The 22,943-nt window shown below is 38.4% G+C and overlaps 1 protein-coding gene and 1 long non-coding RNA gene across 6 annotated transcripts in view; one reads left to right on the top strand and one right to left on the bottom strand.

Annotated features, from left to right (window-relative positions):
- LOC133525647 (organic solute transporter alpha-like protein 2) overlaps nt 1-21,024 on the bottom strand; it is a 46,601-nt gene extending 25,577 nt beyond the window's left edge. The window contains exon 1 of the mRNA XM_061861974.1: nt 19,873-21,024. Coding sequence (XP_061717958.1) covers nt 19,873-20,026 — 154 coding nt within the window. The 5' untranslated portion in view covers nt 20,027-21,024. The remainder of the gene's footprint in view (nt 1-19,872) is intronic.
- On the top strand, nt 53-10,179 carry LOC133525649 (uncharacterized). Of its 5 annotated transcripts, none has more exons than XR_009800603.1 (3): nt 110-551; nt 1,269-1,631; nt 8,961-10,179. It is a non-coding gene; the product is annotated as an uncharacterized LOC133525649 (long non-coding RNA). The 5 variants fall into 5 exon arrangements; XR_009800604.1 differs by lacking the exon at nt 8,961-10,179 and adding an exon at nt 2,116-2,953; XR_009800602.1 differs by having other exon boundaries at nt 111-551; nt 8,958-10,179.
- Nucleotides 21,025-22,943: the final 1,919 nt, after the last annotated feature.

Raw genomic sequence — 22,943 nt, 5'->3', positions numbered from 1 at the left:
CTAGAGAACTGTAGTCTAGATAAAATATTTTACAATTAGGTACCACTTAATTACTATTACGCTGCACAAATTTCTTCAATGATGTATAATAACTAAGTAGTAGGCGTTATCATGAAGCCTTCGACCATGAATATTCAGAGTAAAAGCTAAAATTTCGGAACGCAACGGCCACGTTCCCGCGAACAGAACTGTCAACTTCATTGTGTTTATTCATGTAAGCCGACGACCATTAGGGCATAATAAAATAAAACGTTTTTAACTGAAAATAACAGTAAACATTTTATAAGAATGCGAAAAAATAAAGAAAATAGTGTTAACAGTGACGAATTGCAAAATTGGAGGGAAAAAAACCAGAAGATCGGAGAAGAAAATGCAACTTTCGCGATCAAGGTCAATTGCGGCGTCCTTTCGTCGATAGCATAGCTACACGGACATGATAAATATCAAGATAAAAATGTAGCAGACCATGGATGGACCTACATTAATAGTGCCAGCGAACGAATGTTTAATGCATACATAACTAAAATTCCGAAAAGGAACATAAACGTCGGGTAAGAAATACAGTGGAGTAATATCAAGTGCTAATTTGTTTGTTTTTTGACGTTTCTGCTATGCATTCTGGAGCACTATTCTAGGTGTCTCTGTGTGCTAACTGCATATGGTGGTTGTGCTGTGCATTCTGGAGCACTATTCTAGGTGTCTCTGTTTGCTAACTGCATATGGTGGTTGTGCTGTGCATTCTGGAGCACTATTCTAGGTGTCTCTGTTTGCTAACTGCATATGGTGGTTGTGCTGTGCATTCTGGAGCACTATTCTAGGTGTCTCTGTTTGCTAACTGCATATGGTGGTTGTGCTGTGCATTCTGGAGCACTATTCTAGGTGTCTCTGTTTGCTAACTGCATAAAATGGCTGAGCTAAGCAGTTTGGAGTGCTAACCTAGGTATCTCTGCTGCTATTTGCACTTGCCAATCTTTCGCATACTATACTAGGTGCGTTCACTGCCAGTAGCCTTGGGATATTGTGGTGTTATCAAATATCCCTTACCAACAGCACTAAGATATTGCTCATGTCCTACCCGCCAATGGGTAGTGGACCATAAGCCACCTACAAGTCTTACTAGATATAATACCTACTGAGTTTTGTGGCGTGTTAGACTAGACACAGCTCTTAACCTCAAGAATTAATCAATGTGGTATGCCAGACTAGGCTGTCTCTTGATATATACTTATCTTCAAGTAGGTGAATTTAAGTACTTACTCTAATTTCAGCAAGTGAAGAATGAAGCGAGTTAATTTTGACTTTGTTGGAAGGAGGCACCGCGCCAGAAGGTTGAATATGGGAATAATCCTTCTAGGACAATCTTGTTGTTTGCTTGCAGATATATAATTACGAACATTACAAAACAACAATGACCCGGACAAGATTAAAAAAAAAAAAAAAAAACTGCCTTGTTAAATTACTGGTGCTCTGAAGATGAACCCAGAGACTCAAGCTGTGGCTGGTGAGACGTTTGTCAGTTGGGAACAAGGCTAGGTATCGAAATGAAACAAAATAAAGTTTCCTGTGACCTGTTCCCTCACTGTGATGATTTAGCACTCAATAAATTGTCTGCTGTAACCAGCTATGAAAAGGTAATGTCACTCTTAAGTGACCACTGGTTTTTTTTTTTGTGTGATTATTATCACTGAGAATCTTACCTAAGGCAGCTGTTCAATTATTAAATCACAATCAATGGCATAAGAGGTTTTTAAATCATTTACTTAAACATGCTGTTGACAAGTGGTGTTTTAAGAAAGTTTAGCAGAAGTACTAATGACTTATAAATTATTGTAAGTCCTAAAGCCCGGTACTTTAAACTTCAAGGGCTCAACTAACAATATTTTTTTTCTAATGTATGTTTTGCTGTTGCTTTTCTTTGTTATCATATTATAAAGTATTTATTACTTATTTACTAACAACATACAAAAACCCTGGTCAAAAGCAGCAATAAGGAAACGGAGCAACACTTTCCCCTCTGTGTCACAATGTGGTCGCACTCAGCGACACCACAACAGCCTGTGTTCATTTAGAACAAATTCTTGAAAGTTGTGGTTAACTTAAATACACTTTTTTCAGTGCAATGACATCATATTTACAAGGAGTCAAGGATTTTGTCCTGGTTAATCATACAAAATTCCCTTGTGATCTGTGCCAATACCTACAGTTATTCTGAAAAATGATTACTATTGAGCAATCGACAGTCAATACTAGGAAGTTATGTGACTGTGATATATACTGTGTGTACAAAATATATGCCTATGATGTTCTTACACAAGAATATACACTTTACACAGCTTAATATTTAACTAAAACATTTTATGTACAAAACCCTAAGGGAAGTAAATACAGTTATATTTTTAATATAAGTAAATTGATTGCAACTAAGCAGTTTAAGTTAACAAAGCATTGGAATTGCCATGAAACTAATTGTTGCATGAACACTTTTTACTTGATTTTATGAGTGTAGAAAATATCTCTGATTCATGTGGAAAGCTGAGATTACAGTTTTAAGTCCTGTCATTAGACTATTTGACTATATGTCTCTCTAGCTATGTGTCAGACCTTTCATGAAGTGTCCAAGATCTAGAGGTCACACAATGAGCAACTGTTAGATGTTATATCTATTGTCCTTATGATAAATGTTTTTTAGACTATGTAGGTACCTATACAAGATGCACTCTATTATTCTTGATACCATATGGAGCTAGGTATAATCAAATTAAACTAGCTCCTTAGTACCTTAGAAAGCTGTCTAATATCTGGATTTATTTCTTTACCCAATAAGAAATAATGTCAATATATCACCTAGTGTGACTTATTTTGGTGGCTAATTGAAAGTAAAGGGTTATAAATATACTTTTTGAAGATATTTATTTACTATACAGTAATAGTTTATCGACCTGCTGGGGCAACCGTGTGGAAATGAGTTATCTGTGGGATTATGGAAGGAGCCTATTAATAGAATACATTACATTAATTTTATTCACCTTAATGGTGGTCTTTATATTTAAAGACGTTTCTTTCCGATTTACCAGACTGACATATTTCTGAGAAAATACAACACAGCTATCTCAATTATAAACCGCTTTGGTGAACTGAAATACTACTGTACAGTATTTTTACCTCAAAACAATGTTGAGGAACAATTGGCATTGGTGTGAAACGAGACATTACAATATTAGTCTTGTAGTGAGGGTTACGCTCCGCAGACGAAAACAACGTAAATATCTGAGTCGGTTTAATAACAAGAACTACTAATATAACTGTATGGACTTAAGACTAACGAAACTATCGTGACGTCAGCAGGCGTTTCGACCGAGACACCGTGCTGCTATCGAAATAGTTCGCAAGATTAATGTTGGAAGGTGTTCAATAGCTTGAATGCAGCCAACCAAGCACTAATCCGCTCCTAGCTTTTGACATCGATCGGTAATTTGCATCTCGGAGGTCATGTTTCTACGTCGACACATCGTTAGCGCGTTCTATCTCGGAGGTGGCGCCATCTCTTGACAAATTGGTGCACTACATTCCCCCCTATTTGGTTCCGAGATGCCCCAACGAGGGTAACTCACTGTTTCTTCGGTCGGCCACGACCCCGGGTGGGACGATCTGGCTGGGGTGCCTTACGTGGTCGACCTCGTTTCCTCAAAGGTTGGGCGGGAGTAGGTAACTCATTGGTTGGGCCAGTGTACGGTGTCAGCGCTGAAGCATGGTAGATTCCGAGGCACACACCAGGGTTTGATGGGTCTGCGACTGCATATGAAGAGGGTCCGTGCTGTTTGGTGATTTTATACGGGCCGTCTCTCTTCGGGGCAAATTTGGCGCTGATGCCTTTGTTGGCGGAACTCAGTGGGTGTAACGACACCATAACCATGTTACCTTCAACATAGTCTGGTCTAATCTGACGGGATTGGTCCGCCAGTTGTTTTCTCTTTTCTTCTTCTATCTCTTGCACTTCTCTAGTTTTCTCTATTGTGTCTACTAGTTGCAACAACTTCGGCGTTATCTCTGGTATGAAGTTTTCCGAGAGTACTATTTGCCGAAAGTCATTGTAGTTGTCATCAATCGTTCTCAGTTGTCGCCCGAAAGTTATGTAGGCTGGAGTGAGAGACGTCGATTTGCAGACTGCGGTGTTCATGGCGAACCTGATGCTTGGGAGGTGTTCTGGCCACTCCCTATGGTTTTGTCCAATAATGATTGCTAATTGCGTCTTTAGATCCCGATTCTTTCTTTCTACGGGGTTTGCCTCGGGGTGATATACTGGCGTATAGGCATGCTTGATCTTTAAGCAGAAGGAAACTTGTTGCATTATGGCACTGACGAACTGCGGCCCGTTGTCGCTGATCATCCTTCTAGGGAACCCGTACCGCAGGAAGACTTCGTTTATTAGAATCATCGCACATCTTTCCGCTGTGGCATCTTCCAAGGCGAAGAGTTCTACCCAACGAGAGTTTATGTCTTCGATGATGAAGATCCAGGTTTTATTGTCAGACGATGGAGGTAATGGCCCAAAGAGGTCAAACGAGATCACTTCGAATCGCTGACTTAGCGCATGAGTCTGTAGAAGTCCAGCCGGTTTATGGTTAGAAGGCTTGTATCGTTGGCATTTGATGCAGAGTTTAACGTAACTCTCAATGTACTTCCGCATGCCAATCCAATAGTATCTACGTGATATGGCCTGAAACGTCTTATCAGCACCATAATGTCCCGCTTTAGGATCATCATGATAGATGGCCAATACATTGGCCCATTCGTGTTCTGGTACAGCTAGTTGTGCCTCATCCGAATTGGAATCTAATTTGTGACGATACAGAAGGCCGTCGTTCATCAAGTAGCCCTTGCTACTCCAATATATGGCGTTTTCATTGCCTTGGGTGTCCTCCAATGCTTGAATTATTTTTGCCAGTCTCTCATCCTTCAATTGTTCAGACCTTATTTCAGCAGGGCTGCGTGGTCGCAAGTCGACCGTGACCATACACACGCCGCATTCAGTTTGGGTGTCCTCCGTGCATGGTGGCCTCGATAAGGTGTCTGCTACAACATTGATTCGTCCTGGGATGTATTTAACGAGGATATCTTGAGCCTGCAGCTGTAGAGCCCATCGAGCGAGTCTACCAGTCGGAGATTTCAACTTCATCAGCCACTGTAAGGCCTGATGATCGGTGACAATTGTAACAGGGGCACCCTCAATATAACCCGCGAACTTCTTGATGGCCCACACGACTGCGAGCGCTTCTTTCTCTGTTGTCGAGTAGTTTCGTTCTGCCGATGTTAGAAGTCTACTCGCGTATTCAATTGGGTGTTCTTCTTCCTTTTCACCTTGTACAAGTACCGCACCCAGTGCATAATTACTCGCATCCGTCTTGATAGTATAACCTTTGGTAAAGTCTGCTTGCCCAAGTATTGGGGTTGAAGTAAGATGGTTTTTCAACTCTTTGTACGCTTTCTCTTGTTCAGGACCCCACGTCCACAGAGCGTTCTTTTTGGTGAGTTTCGTGAGTGGCTCGGCGATGTTGGAGAAGTTTCTTATGAACCGCCGATACCAGGAACAGGTCTGCAGGAAAGACATCAGATGTTTCACGTTGGTCGGGGGAGGTCGATTTAAAATAGCCGACACTTTCTCAGGATCAACTTGCAGACCTGCGGGGGTAATCAGGTGACCCAAGTATTTTACGCTGGTGCAAACAAAGCGGCACTTGTCTTTGTTGACAACGAAGTTGTACTCCCTCATCTTGGCGAAAACATCTCTTAGATCAGACAGATGCTGTTCAAATGTCGTGGAGAAGATGATCAAGTCGTCTAAGTATGCAAGTAGCTTGATATGGCCTAGACTAACACGGAATCTGTCTATTAACCTCTGAAAAGTCGACGGAGCATTCCGAAGTCCGAAAGGCATTCTTAGGAACTTGTAAATTCCGAAAGGCGTTATAAAAGCAGTCTTTGCTTGGTCACAATCTCGTACGCGTATTTGCCAATACCCAGCCTTTAAATCTAAAGCTGACATGTAAGCCGTGGACTTTGCTTCAGTCGTCGATACGAGGGATTGGATATGTGTCCGGCACTGTAATGGAATTTAACCTTCGGTAATCTACGCAGACTCGTACTTCCCCATTTGGCTTCGGGACCATTACAACTGGCGCGGCCCACGGAGATTTACAAGGTACGATCACTTTGTCCGCTAACATCTTGTCGATTTCAGTTTTCAAAATTTGTTTCCTTTGTTCGGACAGTCTATAGGGAGGGACAGATATGGGTAGATGATTCTGTGTATCTATTATGTGTTCCACGTCATTCACTGGATTGCCATTCGATTCGAATATGTCTTTGAACTTCTGCAGCAAACCGTCGAGTTGTGCTGCTTGTACTTCGTCCATAGTGGTGGATACATCTATGGCGCATAGGCCGACATCACCAAAGAGCGTGGCCGCGTGCGGAGATAAGTTGTACTCAGCTTCCTCAATATTCTGGATGGCATCTCGCATCATGTATTCCATTCTTGGTGAATATCCGTCGAAAAGAAGTTTGTCTTGAGAGCAGTTAATTTTCGAAGGCAATGCGGCTCCTTCAGCCTTTGTAGACTCTGCTTCACCAGCAGCAATTGCTTGCCTTAACGGTCTCTTCCCTCGTTCCATATCAATAGGAGCAACTACGATTTTAGGAGCAACTGCGGTTTTGGGAGCAACGACTATTTTAGGAGCAACTGGGACTTTAGAAGCGGTCGCGTCTGGTTGTGTAAACATGATGAACCTCTCTTGGTACAGCTCAAACTCCTGTTGTGGTTGGTCTATGTAGCTCCACGTGAATTGTGCGATATTCAAAATGATGCCAGCCTTTTGCATAAGGTCGATTCCTAGCAACGTCCGGTTGTCATGGGACTGTTGTAGTACGATGAAAGGGGCGTGTAAGCGACGCCCACCAAGGACAACATTAGCCTCGAAAACTAGTACTCTTTGCAGTCTTGGGTGCCCATCTGCCAAGGTCACTGTCGCCATTTCTTCGTAGAAAATCTGTCCACGTGCCTTTAACAACTCGTATAGTTCCAATGATGCAACGCTAATCTTAGCTCCAGTGTCCACATAGGCTTTACCTTTAACGCCATTGACCTCGAGAAACACCATTGGTCGAGACCGCATCTCTAATTGTATATTTATAGCACAAAATCCTAATGTGCCTTTCTTCTCAAGCGTATCACTGGGCTTGTTAGAGCATATCTTGCAGTTACTGCGATAAACCCCTGGTGCACCACATCCATAACAGGAGAACTTCACATCACTTGATGTTGGCAGGACCGTATCCGTTTGTCCATTGCCAGCTTCCATTGTCTTTTTACGCTTTCTACACTCTTCTATGACGTGACCTAGCTTTTTGCAGAAATTACATCGAGACGCTTTCTTCGCACGCGTTGGGACCGAAGTGTCTGATTTGGACGCCTCTGCAGTTTTATCGCTGCTTTCTTTCCTCCCTTCCCCCAGAGCTTTCTCTTTTAGTAAGGCTTCAGCGCTGCGTGCCTGCTTTAGAAGGTCATCAAAATCCTTAACTTTCTCTATAGGGACTTTCTCCCTAATTTTAAGATTTAACAGCCCATAAGTAATGTTAAGCTGCTGCTTTTGATTAAGAACTTCATCGCTGGGAAGTTCGGAGAACAGCATTCTCTTCTTTGTAACAAAATCGTCCGTAGAGACTTCTGGACCTTGCTTGGTTCCGCAAGCTTCCAAATAAATTTCATATACGGGTTTCTTTGGAGCGAACGTGTTTCTTAGTGCATCTTCAAATGTAGCCCATGTGGTGATAATGTTTTTGGTTCCTTGCCACCACACTGCAGCCTCGTCTCGCAGGATTAAAGGTAGACCAGCTAGTGCGTCGCTATCGTTAATGTTCTCAAGCTTCTTGAAAACTTGCACCGCCGTGAGAAAAGCTTCCACTGTCTCTCTATCCTTTCGACCGTTATAAGTAGCTTTGCATGACGTCATACTGCCTTTCCGACTACTTCCTATGCTGGCCAAGAGTTGCTGGAACTGCTCCTGAGTTAGATTGACAGACATCTTGTTTTCACTTTTCCTCTGGAGAGCTTTCACAGGATATGTTGTTTTCCTTCCGAGTCGTGTAACCACGTATTTGGGTTCGTTCGAGCCCGAGTTGGACGCCACTGTAGTGAGGGTTACGCTCCGCAGACGAAAACAACGTAAATATCTGAGTCGGTTTAATAACAAGAACTACTAATATAACTGTATGGACTTAAGACTAACGAAACTATCGTGACGTCAGCAGGCGTTTCGACCGAGACACCGTGCTGCTATCGAAATAGTTCGCAAGATTAATGTTGGAAGGTGTTCAATAGCTTGAATGCAGCCAACCAAGCACTAATCCGCTCCTAGCTTTTGACATCGATCGGTAATTTGCATCTCGGAGGTCATGTTTCTACGTCGACACATCGTTAGCGCGTTCTATCTCGGAGGTGGCGCCATCTCTTGACAAATTGGTGCACTACAGTCTTAAATATTATAGATGAACTGTGTCATAGCTGATTGAGAGATAACTATATAAGATTTCGGAGATTAAACGTAAATTAAACAACGAATATTTAGAAATTTCCTGCATCATTTTGGAACTCATATACCGAGTTATTGGAGTCGCGCAGATGAAATATGTGAACGCTATATATATCCTGGTGTAGTAACCCAGATATTTTTTCTACATAGATGCTTGCACATTTTCTTTGATGAATTATTTTATCTATGCTTTCCTTCCATTCGAAATGAAATTTAAGGTACCTATTAAAGTTTTAGGAAAAGCAGAAGACATGGCAATAACCATATTGTACACAGTTTTTACAAATACTTACATGTTACATACAATTGTATAGATTTGAGCCCCAGCTCACATTTATAAAAACTTATTCCATTAACCGGCAGTTTCAGTAGTGTCCTTGCCTGGTTACCCCGGTGTTATCCGGGAAGTTCCATCACTGAAGCAGCGGAAAAGAGGAGAAGGAGAAAGGAGGAACTTTCCATTGGTGCGGCCAACAGCATGGTGGGGTGGAGTCTTTTATGCCCAACACTGTCAAGCAGTATCGTAAACACTTGAAACACTGGTGTATGTTTTGTGGAAATAATTACATTAATTATCTTATCGCATCTGTTCTAGCAATGTTTGCCATTCTGCTAGCATTATGTGATGAGGGATCTAGGTATGGAAGTGTCCATTTTTTCTAAATCTGCTCATGTGCTTTTATTGGGATATAGACGACTCCTCAAATGATAGAGTGAAACGCTTTATGAAGAACGTTTTGTTTCGATTACACCCACCTCAACCTTAAAGTGTGACCTGGGACCCTTAATCAGTCTCAAATTATTTATCAACAATGCCACCAATGAAAATCTTTCATTACAGAATTAAGAGAAAGTTATGAAATTGCTTAGGCACTTACCTTATTTGCTATTGTTACTGCGCGCAGCGTGCAAACCCTGTCCTTGATAAAATATGTAATTTTTACTATTATTCTGATTTTCTGACCAAGTCCTTACAAAAATTTCAGCTACCTTTGCTATCCGTAGCATTTTTCAAGGAAAAACTAATTTGAAATGGTATGAGGCTTGCTCAGGGCGAATATATTTTAGCTATATATAAAAATAACGAATGGTATTCATTCGTGATGGCAGTTGTTAGTTATTATTTATTGCCCTCAAAAACCTCATATGACCATCACTTCCCAAACGATTTGTTCTTGATTAAGTCAACTTTTAAAGATAGTGGTATTGATATTTTTGTTATCACCACCCATTCAACCTATTATGCGTTGGTTTCAGCCAAAATCATTTAGGAGTAATATTGATGGAAAGAAAAACATCAAGTCCGAGTCTAATGATTTTGCTCATTTCATAATAAGGCCATAGTGCCATCCAATGATTGTGCTTGATCCTTAGTTAAGGAGAAAATAAGTGTTACTAAAGGTTGTAAGTAGCAACACACCGTTCTGTTAAATGGTATTAATGAAATACCTATTAATAAGGAACAATTCATTTTTTGTTTCAACTATTGTTGAGGATGCCTAAGCAGGTCTTCAAGGAAGACTTCTTATTAAAACTTTTGTACTTGTATTTATTTATATAATAAATAAATAAGGATCAAATTACAGTACAACTTGTCGCTCGTGTCTTTCAGAGGATTTGTATATGATGATATATTCTTTTTGGTGATCTCACTAGATCTCTAAATAATGTTGTAAGAACTAAATATCTATATTGGAAATACAGTTAATGATAGCTAAAAAAGTTCCTTTTCTAAATGAAATCTTAGATTTTATTATTGAAATACAAAGCCAAAATAAAAACTTTGAAAACCTATCTCTAAACATCTACTTAGTTATTATACATCATTGAAGAAATTTGTGCAGCGTAATAGTAATTAGAAATTAAACGAACTTACCTGTAAGTGAAGTTCAATTCTAATTATATTAGCTGCACAAATTTCGAAATGATGATCCCTCCCGCCCAGTACCCGGGTTGTCTTGAGACAACCAGGGATTCTAATAGTCTAATCCCTGTCAAAGTTTTAAAGCAATATTGGCTTTGCAGATTTGTGGGCCAAGCTGTTCCATCTGTTGCCATATTCACTGCCAGCATGAGCTACGAGCATAGCGGATACCAAGTGTTTTTTCCGCTTTGTAGCGACAAGTGCCTGAGAATAGAGAACCCTAGCAGGTTACTGGCAGTGAAAGTGTTGTGTCTTGGCTTGTTACTCTAAACTAAATGAAGTTGACAGTTCTGTTCGCGGGAACGTGGCCGTTGCGTTCCGAAATTTTAGCTTTTACTCTGAATATTCATGGTCGAAGGCTTCATGATAACGCCTACTACTTAGTTATTATACATCATTTCGAAATTTGTGCAGCTAATATAATTAGAATTGAACTTCACTTACAGGTAAGTTCGTTTAATTTCTAATAAAACTACACTCCAAAATCAATTGGTATTTTTTTCAAATTCGTCCTTATTCAAATTTTTGTATTTTTTTTACGTCCTTGACTGTACCTATCCAAATCATGTCCATGGAAAATATCATCCAAATCGGTGCTCCAGACCAATCAGTCTAAGCATGAAAAGGTAAGAAATATACCCATAGAAATCCATACCTCCGAACACTATCGAATTTAGGTGTAATACCTATTAGTTAGAAGTAGGATTAGAGGAAAGGAGAATACTCGTAGATATCAAAAACTTGAGGCCGAGTATTTACATTTTGTTTACAGTTATATCCACCTCAATTGTTGTTTACTCTGAGAGTACGTCTGAATGTCCCAAAATGAAATGTATACATATAATTATATCTACAGTTACATACTAATAATTAGGTAATACTAATAATAGGTATGTAATAGTAGGTTACGTTGCATAACTTCGGAGGCGACAAATTCCGAAGAAGCATGATTGGAACTCCAACTTTCAGGGTTAATGTGTGTGCTGGGAGTCCTGAAGCACTCAATGAGCTAAGGAACTAAGAAACTCTACCACCCGGTAGAGTTCCTTAGTTATGTTGTGACATTGCCTTCATCCAAGACAGTGTTAATGGAATTATATACTGCATGTTCACCTTCGATTTCCGCCTGCTCATTTTTCTGCGTGAGCATGGACCGTTCCTCTATGGGCGTGAGGATGGATCTCACAAACCCAAGAATGGCTCAGGTCTCCGTACACGCTACGAATGAAGTTTTCAATGGATGGAACGATCCTGCATAACGTCTGTGGTAGTTGTGGCTACGCCTAAGATCACGATCGTCGCTATAGTTTCGTAACGTCAATGCGTTGTGAGACTTTCGTGAAAGGTTCGCTTTTTTTCGGGAAGGCATTTTCAGTTTTTAGTTCTTATGGCATTTTAACGCGTATGAAATGCGAGTCCCAAATCGTTTGACATTTACACCGCAAACATCAGAGATTTTTTTTTTCATAGTACACACCTTCGTAGCCATTATTAAGTGCTAAAAGAGGCGATACGTATGAATATGGATACGATAAAATGACGATTAGGTATAATTCATGACGGAGAAAATATTTTTTTAAATAATTATGCAGTTATACGCGTGTTGATATGTGTGTTGATTTTGCCACTACTTAACTATGTAAGTAAACTAATTTTTAACCGACTTCAAGATTTCAAAAGGAGGAGAATCGAGGGAACTCTTCAAATATGAAAGTCATACATATAATGATTTTTGTATTTTCTTTAACAAATCTAGCATTTACATTTAAAAAAGTGACATTTGATGAAGTGGAACTGCTGATGATGATCAGAATGGAACTCTTCAACGATACACAGTACACGTTTGGCGATTTGTCCTCTTCGCTGTGTTTGTTAAGTAAATTAGATTTTCAAGACAAATTTTTGTCAGGTTCGAGTTCTGACGATGGGGTCCATGAGGAATCGAGGGAACTCTTCAAATGTGAAAGGCATACATATAGTGATTTTTGTATTTTTATCAACAAATCAAGTATTTACATTTGTAGAAGTGACATTTGATGAAGTGGAACTGTTCATGATGAACAGAATGGAATTCTTCAACGATGCATAGTTCACGTTTGGCAATTTGTTCTCTGTGCATGTTTGTCAAGTAGTTAGGTTTTCAAGACACATTTTTATATTTCTATCCTATTTAGTTTTTTTAATAATTATCTGGTGCTTTATTTCATGCATGGTGTGAAATAATTTATCTTAAACTCGACATCGACTACAGTCAAATACCCTATTGCGGGTATCTTACCAGTCAACCATAGGGCAAATCTGAAATGTGTCTAGGTGGGTGCAGTGACAAAAAAAAACATGTTACCTCCTTTTCTACATAATTAGGCGTAGGACCTGTTTTTTTAATTTAATTGTATGAAATCAAAAATCAACAATAATCGTTCTTTCACCGGTCTACCTCATTGAAGTCGGTTTTTTTTTCTTAAAAATTATTAGTTTACTTGATTACTAAATTTTTACTCAGTTTCCCAAAAGATGGCACTCTGCAATGTATGGCAATTAATTTACTGTCGTTTAATTTCGTTGTATTATTACATCAACACAATTGAAATTGAATTGATATCCGTACCCCCCTCTTCTAACTTTAGAGTTATTTTGGCAAAATCCTTCCTCGGTCGCTTAATTTCAGCACCATATCTGTTAGTTTAGCAGGGTACTCGATACTCGTAGCACAAAAGTTTGCACCTCCTTCCTAAGTAGCGCCATAAGATTCAGGTGCAAACTTAACTCAATCGAGTGTAGTGGCTACCCCCCATTCTAGAGGTTGAATTTTTATAGCCTATAACTTGGCCGGGCATTTTCTCGAAAGATTAGTAAAGTTTGCATCAAAATCCTTTCAGCCGTTTTCTCGTGATGCGAGGTCAAATAAACAGACAAACAGAAAAACAGACAAACAGACAAAAATTCTAAAAACTGTTGGAACGTGTTCTGTTAACGATTCTTAGTATCCCCAGCCTACTTTTTTTCGAATATCTTCCATGTACAGACTTTCGACCCCCTTCAGCTTTATTATATGTATAGATAAATCCGGTCAAGGACAACTATAAGGGGTAATTGAATAATGCTTAACTGTTAGAAAATAGAAAATAATAATAATTAATTGCTAATTTCATTGTTGTTCGTATAGTCAGAAATTAGTCCTAGGGAAAGGAATGAATAATCCTCTCTACAAAAGTTTTCTCTGCAGTTAAGGTTACCATACGACAGGATTTCCCCTGTAATGTCAGGATTTCCCCTGAAATGTCAGGATTTCCCCTTAAATGTCAGGATTTCCCCTGAAATGTCAGGATTTCCCCTGAAGTGTCAGGATCTTGGTCCTTTGTTAGAGTTCTTTTGGAACTGCAAGTAACCACTTGAACCTAGTTTAAAGTTTGTAGGTGGGCAAACGAAAGTGTTATGACTTATGTCGCTACAGCATACGATGGCTGGTTAAGGAGTTAATCTTCCACGAAAGATTTCAGAATATGAGATGCACCATCCGCGATAGGATTTTCGGAGGAATTAATCCTAAGGTTTTTTTGCCCTGCAGATTTTTAAATGAAAAATACAGAAAAAAAAACTTACGTTTCATGAATCTAGTATTTTAACTGGACCAGGCATGAGTGGTGGGGGGAAATGACCGAGCAGGATAGTCTTATGCAAGTGTTATGTATCTTTCAGTAGGGGTAGCAGAGAAATCGGTATATTGTTTGTCCTTGTCGTAATCTCACTTGTCCTTCCCGCCTACATCTAAAAAATCCTAAGTGACGTAGACGTTTTTTGTTGCCCTCCATTTTCTTTATGGTGGGTAACAATTAACCCGAACAAATTACGTAGGTTATTTTGGTATGTTGTCAGGAATGTTAAAACGTGTTTTTAATTTTGTCGCATTACGTATGTTCTGTCCCTTACGGGCGCACGCGGTATAGCACATCTATACGATCTTACCATGATATGTTATATTATAACTTCCATAATTCTTTTTGCTTCTATCCAATATCTGATATCGGATTGGACAATGTGAAAACGCTCTAATATCTCATAAATAAGGTTTACTGACAGTTAGCAGTGTGAACGATGGTACTGGGGGCCTACCGCGAATACCGAAGTTGTTAAATTGCGGGCATCTTTCTCTTTTAGACTTAGAACACACTGTGATTAATTGCTTGCGATTTCAGTGTAATTTCTTGCGGCTTCAGTGTTGCAAGTCCGTGCGTTTAGACCATGTCGTATGCTACACTTTTTGCGGTTCTTTAGCCACAAAAAATTAATCGCAGTGCGTTCTAAGCCTAAGGCGTAATTAGAGTGACAGGGAAAGATGCCCGCAATTTGCGAATTTCGGTTTTCGCGGTTATAGATGATTACATCTGTTTGAAATACATTAGAACAAGTGCGTTCATGTAACAATGGAAGCATTATTTTAAGATGTGATTATGTCATTGCCAACGTGTCCGGTGCCAATTTTTAATACCTATGAGGTATTAAAGTATACACATACGTCACATAATCTACATGAGAAATTTGGGTCTAGCCGCCAAAAACTGTATTGTACCACGAACAGTAAATAATTAAATTAAGGTCCCTAGTATGTACTAACCATCTTAAAAACAGTGACTGGTACTTTAGTTAGGGCCAAGACCAATAACATAACAGATTTTGAGTAAAAGGCCTTTTGGCCCGACTAAATATTAGGGAGAAAAAACCGGCCAAGATATCGAGTAGGGTTCCTTAGCTGTCCGTTCGTCACGATATACTCAATAAGCAAAAGGCACTTACGTTGAAAAAAAACTAACGAATGGCCGCTCAACCGATCATGGTTAAAATAATTTTCGTAGAATGCATTTATTAAGCTATTTTATTCGAAACTATAAGTTCCTTTTGTCATTTTGGCTACGGAAACCTAAAACGGACCTGTTTTAGCGAATACATTTTTTTATTATCTTGGTGTCTTGTTATTAATATATTTAGGTATCTCGTCTTTCATGGTTCTGTATAAAGATATTTTTTCGCAATTAGCGAGCAATTGTCAACTCCCCATGAAATAGAAAAATCTCATATTCATTCCATTTAATAACTTTAATTGGCGCCAATGACGCCATATTACGAGTACACGCATTCGGAACTATTTATCAATACTATAATCAATCACCTTATATGGAAGTGTATAGTGTTAGCCAGACAGAAACAAGTTTCCTCTTTTACGCTACTTAGTTAGTTCATAACTTCTGTCACAAAGGTTTTGGCTGATAAAATGTAATACTGGTGTTTCTTATATACATCAAGCTGCAAAATTACATGGCCACCTTATGAATTAATTCATTATATGGTTACGTACTGCGGCTGGGTGCACTATGCACCACCGTACCAGCCCGGTCTTATAATTACGGCGCGACCCGTTCTTAAGTCGTTGACATCAGACGCTGGAGGTAGTCTCCCACTTGGCATTTTTATAGCCTTTTAGTTCGTGTCATCCACGATGATGAGCAGATTTTTCAAATCTAATCATTAATAACATGACAATTACGACTCAAGGCACGCGTCTTCATGAATGACACGATCTATATTTTTACTTCACACACAAAGATCTAAAGATAGTGTCGTTGCCTATCCTACACGGTAGCGAATATAAACAAAAACGATGTAAACCAGAAATATATGATCATTGTCAAGAGGGCGCTGTTATTTTCATGTATAAAGTGACAGTATGAAATTTTTAATTCCAGTGAAGTTTCGCAATATGGCGCGTGATCATATATTACTGGTCAGGCTTTATATAGTAGGTATTTTGTACATTGGTTAATAAAACCTTACACATGAGAGGTAGATATCATTATATTCTACATTTTAGGCACGAAATGGGCTAATTAGAGCACATATGGCCACCTAATGGCCTAGATATACATAGAGTACCTACATAGAAGAAGGTGACATGTGTCGGTTTCTAAAAATAAAGACAAAGTTGTGTTTGAACATGTGTTAAGCACCTAATAATAATCTGGCGCAATCCTAATTAATAGTAGGATACCCTGCCATTACTCGTACAGCCCGTTTTTTAAATACCTAAGAGAAATTATAGAATATCGTATTTGAATATTTATAAGTAGGAATCTAGGGTTATCGAGGTTGTAGGAATTATAAATAAATTCAGTGTAATTACCTACACTAATTACGATTGGTAACCTAGCTAGAAAAGGTAGAAAAGACGGTTGTACTAGATTTCTAAGAAATCGACCAAGAACCAGCAATAGGGTACCTTAGAGTATAGACGGGGTAGAGATCCAAAACACGAGGTTTCTTGAAGGTACTGTTTGTGACTTTTGGATTTAAAAAGTGTCGGTCAATTTGTCCCTGGATACTTCCACAACAAAGTCGTAGATTATGGTTCTTACGACAATTTAAGGGTTGTCTGCAGGGTCGGACGCATGGGAATCTCACCTGGGGGTCTTTTACAAAAACAACCTGTCCAATCACAAACCTGGGTTTGTGAATCCTGGGAAGTCCCCTTTCAACTCCATTTATAAAGCTAGAAAGAGACTTCTGCTGGTTAAAAAAACCCCCTGCAGTTGCAAGTTAAGCTGTGAGCCTTGTCTAATGCCCCGAGTTTTTTTTTTTCGAAATTTGCGACACACTAAAAAAATTCATACACTTCACACTCCTGTATGTCTAACTTTCTGTAGGTCCAACTTTCCTTTCTTACTATAGATATAACTTACTTTTTTTTTAGTTTATTTATTCACTATTAATTTTTGAAACAAGGTTTAACACAATAAGCCTTTTGATAGCCCATACGGTGAAAGTGTTATTTTAAACGTCAAACTTCTATGAAATTATGATGTTTCAATAACACTTGCACCGTCTGGGCTATCAGAATCGCTGCCAACTTAGCATGGCCTAACTTTAACTCTGCGTGACATTTGCAATGACAACGTGTGGTGAATGTCATCATTAATATTAATTTTCTATGAAAATATGGCGTTTATAATCGTCGACATATTGTTCTGTACCCCTAGTGTAAATATTTTCGACAGCGAAACGTTACGTACGCGTTTGCGTTAAGTGTCATTTTGTATGAGATTTTTGACTTTCCAAAATGTCCCGCTTGGCGCGCTGTTCAAAAACCCATACAAAATGAGACTTAACGCAAACGCGTACGTCACGGTTCGCTATCGACTAAATTTACACTAGGGGCACAGTTCAAATCGGTTCAAAGTTAGCTTAGAAGTCCTATGTAATACGAAAACGAGCCTTCTGCTCCAGGATATCTCAAAAGTAAATTTAATTTTGATGCCTACCGTCCTGGATGTGAAATAACTGTATCCTCCCGCTCACTTAAATTTTGGATCCTTCCTCACCGTACCGGTTTTAGGTCTGATTCTTTCGCCGCTCAGGTGCCAATTACATCCACATTTTATCAGGCCTGATATGATGATATCGGGGCTATAACCGCGAAAATCGAAGTTCGTCAATTGCGGGCATTTTTCTTTGTAACTCTAATTACGTTTTCGTAAGAGTAAAAGAGAAAGATCCCCGCAATTTGCGAATTTCGGTTTTCGCGGTAGGCCCCCAGACCCGATTTCGGACCCGGATAAGGGTATTTTTCCGTTTCACCAAATATCAGCACATCGTTTATAATATTTAAAATGTAAAAAAAATGGTTCATATGCACAAATATAATGTATTTGTCAATTGTCTCTAATGGATTGTTAGTTTTTCCTTGCACATTTAGTGTTTCTGTTTGACCCTATGGCTGACTGGTAGAGAATGCCTTTTGGCAGTAAGTCCACCATTTATACTTCATTGTATAACTTGTGCAATAAAGTTTAAATAAAAAACAAACTAGAACATAAACTTGGTATAAACATACAACAATTTTAAAGTTGACCTACAAACTTTCAAATAAAATATCGTGTCAATGCCGTTATGTAAACTTCTCGCATTTTGTTTATTGGTAAACAAACTAATTATGTATTTAGAACAACACAATTTAGGTTTAGCTTTATTTTTTTACGATCGCTTTTTATAGTTTTTATTTGCTGCGCCAAGAAGGCCCGGTACTTAAACTTATAAGTTATAATAAGTGTTCAAATTTTGAGTCCAAGTTCTTGTTCGCTAGTACCATAGACAAAACTGCAAGTTCATATTAAACCTAACCCGAAAACCGAAATTTGCAAATTGCGAGGATCTTTCTCTTTTACTCTCACTAACCCGTAATTTGAGTGACAGAGAAAAATGCCCGCAATTGACGAACTTCGATTTTCGCGGTTATAGCCCAGCTTTGGTGCAGGCCTACTTTTAGGCCCCGTAGTTCGTGTTCTTTTCTCACTCTCACTGTGAGTAAGCGTGAGCGAGATGGATGTGCGTGCTCGGGACCACTGAATATCATGTTTTAAATGTTAATTTTTGTGTTAAGTTGAAAAACCAGTAGTTTCGGAGCAAATAGACTGTGACAGACGAACAGACGGACAGACAGACGCACGAGTGATCCTATAAGTTCGGTTTTTTTACTTTTGAGGTACGGAACCCTAAAAAGTAATCAAGTAATCACTGATTTCCGTTAAAAATAAAATTGCGCATTTATAGAAACAGTTTTCATATTTTTAGCTTTTATGCATAAATTGTTAGTGCGTTTTAGACGTATGTTCGCGATTTTTTCTATCGAACGCAAGTCAAAAAATTAGGATCCGAATTGCTGAAATCCTAAGGGAAAATCCCTAAATTTGCTATTTAAATTTTTGGCAACCGTATTGTAATCAAAAAGCGGTACGATTTTTCAAAAACTCCGTTCCCTGATTCTACGGCCTCTTAAATAAACAAACTGACACCGTTTTTACCTGGTTTTCACCGTCTCATCTTCGCGTGTCCCCGGTTACATCCTAGGGGAGCCCTTGGCTCGCAAAGCTATTTATAGATCTAAGAATTTTCTTAGGCAATAGTTTTTAAATTATATGTAGGTAGTAGAATTAGAATTAGACTAAGCGGTTGGAATTTTATGGGTCCAAAGAAACTCCTTAAGGACTTTCAGTGAGTAGGTACACTTAGGTAAAGGATAATTAATTTCAAATATTGCAATTGCAACATATTTAAAGCAATTCGTCTACCTATATACATAATAATTACGTAGCGATTGCCAAGATATAATAAGTAGGTAGCCAGCCGAATTTAAATCTTAACACCTTTGATTGTGACACAAAAGTGTGGACTTATCTTAATGGAGTCGAGAAAGTCACTTGAACAACCCTATTTAGGCAAGTCTTCGACCGCCCTTGAACTCTCATCCCGGAATCAACCGAAGGCAGAGTTGTCGAAATAAAGCATCGATAATCGCTTCCTTCATTGCATTACCTTCCACATACGTTCTGAAATCAGGTTGAAGAGTGTAGCTATGGCACAAGAACGTCGTATTCACTGCATTGTTCGAAGCAAGTGCTTTCTCAGCACTCACATGTCTAGGAATTAAAATTCTCGTTTCCTGACTCGCCTCACTTTGTAAATCCATATTTATAATTTGTTATTTATAGTCTGTGTCACTTAAAAAAAACAAAACACTTTTTCAAATTCGGCGTTCGAATTTTAAAAGTCGCGCGTTTTTGGCTGTCATGGAACGAGTGTCGAGGCGATGGCGTCCGACTAGACTGCCATGCCGGGCGTACTGACGCTGTTTGCGTTCACTTTCTTTCGTCATTTTGGTTGCTTTGCGCAACACCAGTTTACGTAGAGACGATACGGTCAAGCTATGTAGCTCAATGTACTTAAGCGCCCCTGTTTCTTTATTAAAGGATATTTTCCAGAAAGTAAAAATTGCGTAACAAGACGTCTATTCAAAATCTAAATAAGTAGGTGTGTAACTCCATGACAATACTCGGACCAGAAGTAAATAGGAGCCCATGGAGCCATTTTCTTGCAACAATTACTTTCTGAAGTAGATATGATCCCAGCATTAAAAGAAGAATTAGTAGTAAGTCGTAATCACTAATCACTTTATTGTACACAACAGAGGTTTACATACTATTTACAAAAATCGAACTAAAGAACAACAAACACGAACGAACGAACGAACGTTGGAATGACAATTTTGAATCAACAAAAATCGAATTTGACTGACCAAACCAGCTACCCCGGTCGCCTTGAAGTTATGCAATGGGGCTTTCATAAGTAGATACTATATCATATATATCTGTTATAAATTAACAAATGTAATTTTATTGTTTCTATTGTAGGCATTGGCAAGGTGCGAAGTTGGTGGGGGGAGAAATGGCGCTGATCTGATTGTCACAAACTCATGTAATTTTATGGAATGTATGCTAGCAGCAGCCGTATGAACTTATTAACTCCATAAAATCAAAGAGAATTTGAAATAGAGGTGGATTGTCAAAGAAAACTTGGTAGCCACAGTAAATTATTGCCATCTTTCGACACATAATTAAAACTTTTAGAACGTCATTTGACTTTGATCCTTATTATTTTACTGGTATACAATAAATTTGTTAAATATCAAAAAATCTAATAGATCAAAGGCCAAAGGTACGGCGGCATTGTTTCGAGCGATGGCGCCAAAACCTTTAGCCGATGCCCGGTGAGATGGCGCCACTTTTTGAAATTTTACAAATGTAACCCATATCACTGCAAGATTAAGGATCAAAGTCAAATGGCCTTCTATAGGTTTTAATCATGTGTCGAATGATGGCAGTAAAATTTCTGTGGCTACAAAGTTTTCTTTGACAATGAACCTCTATTTCAAATTCTCTTTGATAAGATTTAATGTAGAAAGCTCACAAAACGATGGCAGCAGTGGCGAAGCCAATCGAGCACCTATCGAATATGTGTTTGTTTGTTGATTTAAATATAATGAAATATGTTATGGGGCGCAGGTTTTTCTTCTAAATTAAAGATGTTTTTATACACGACACTTGTTTTATTAATAATAATCTTATTTAATTGTACAAAGCGCATTTGCGTTAATCAAGTCATGGTGGAAGAGGGAAGAAAATCGTACAGATAAAAATGTCATTATGACATCTGTCATCGAGGGATGTTTGAGTTGCCTTTTTAACACTCTTCCTCAACGCAATCATTCCTCGATATGAGACCAAGTTTGTCTACAAGTTTTACAAAAATAGTTTTACCTAAAGGTTTGGTGAAAACATCTGCTATCTGATCTTTAGTACTAATGTATTCTATTTTGAAAATATTTTGTTCAACCTTTTGCTTAATATAGTTATACTTCACATCAATATGCTTTAATCTTTTCTGGTCTGTATTTTTAATAGCTTTAATTGTGCTTTGATTGTCCTCATAAATTGTTACATTACTAATTTTTATATTTAAATCAGCTAATAGTTTCAACATAAAAGAAGCTTCCATAATCGCTTCACACAGAGCTACAAATTCAGCCTCTGTTGTACTTAGTGTAACTGTAGTCTGCTTCCTTGATCTCCAGACTACACTATTATTAAATACTTTAAAAAAATATCCAGATGTTGATTTCCTGTCATCAGTTCTAGCAAAATCAGCATCTGCATATCCTACCAAAGGTACACTTGATTCATCTTTAGTATATAGTAAAGAAAAATTTACAGTTTTTCTAACATATCTCAGTAATCGTTTCAAAGCACGCCATAACCCTGCATTGGGCTTAGATTGAAATCTACTTAGATAATACACCGAAGCTGCTAAATCTGGCCTAGAGCCAACAGTTGCATACATAAGTGATCCTATTAATGATCTACATTTATGTTCATATGTCATATCAACAGTTTCATTTTCATCAAATCTAAAGTTAATGTCCATTGGTGTATCACAACCCTTACAATTTTCCATATTGAATTTTTTCAGTACACTTTGTAAATATTTAGATTGGTCTATTGAGATGCCTTCGGAATGTTTTTTAATAGATATACCTAAATACATTAAATTATCATTTCCCATGTCTTTCATGCGGAATTTAGTTTTCAAAAAGTTTTTTACTGACTCTACATCTTTTAAGTTATCGCTGAGGATCAATAAATCATCTACATATAAAAGTAAGTATATGTTTCCCTTAGTAAATAAGCAATAGTCATTATCTGATCTTTTAAACCCATATGAAATAATTGTCTCATTAAATTTTTCATACCAATATTTTGGTGACTTTTTCAAACCGTATAAAGATTTTTTAAGCTTTAATACATATCCATCCTGTATATTCATTCCCTCTGGAGGTTTAAGATACACATCCTCATCTATTCTTCCATATAAAAACGCTCCTTTCACATCCATCTGATGAATATGGTAATCTCTCCTGGCAGCAACTGATAACAATGTCCGAAGTGTCTGTAGTCTTAAAACCGGTGAATATACATCTTCAAATTTTTCTTGCTGTTGGTAACCGCGAACTACTAGTCTTGCTTTACAGATCATATTATTTCCTGTATCCT

The sequence above is a fragment of the Cydia pomonella genome, chromosome 15 (assembly GCF_033807575.1).
Source record: "Cydia pomonella isolate Wapato2018A chromosome 15, ilCydPomo1, whole genome shotgun sequence".
In the NCBI taxonomy this organism is placed as follows: domain Eukaryota; kingdom Metazoa; phylum Arthropoda; class Insecta; order Lepidoptera; family Tortricidae; genus Cydia; species Cydia pomonella.
The sequence above is the reverse complement of the archived record's forward strand: the minus strand, read 5'-3'. Positions and strand labels throughout refer to the sequence as shown.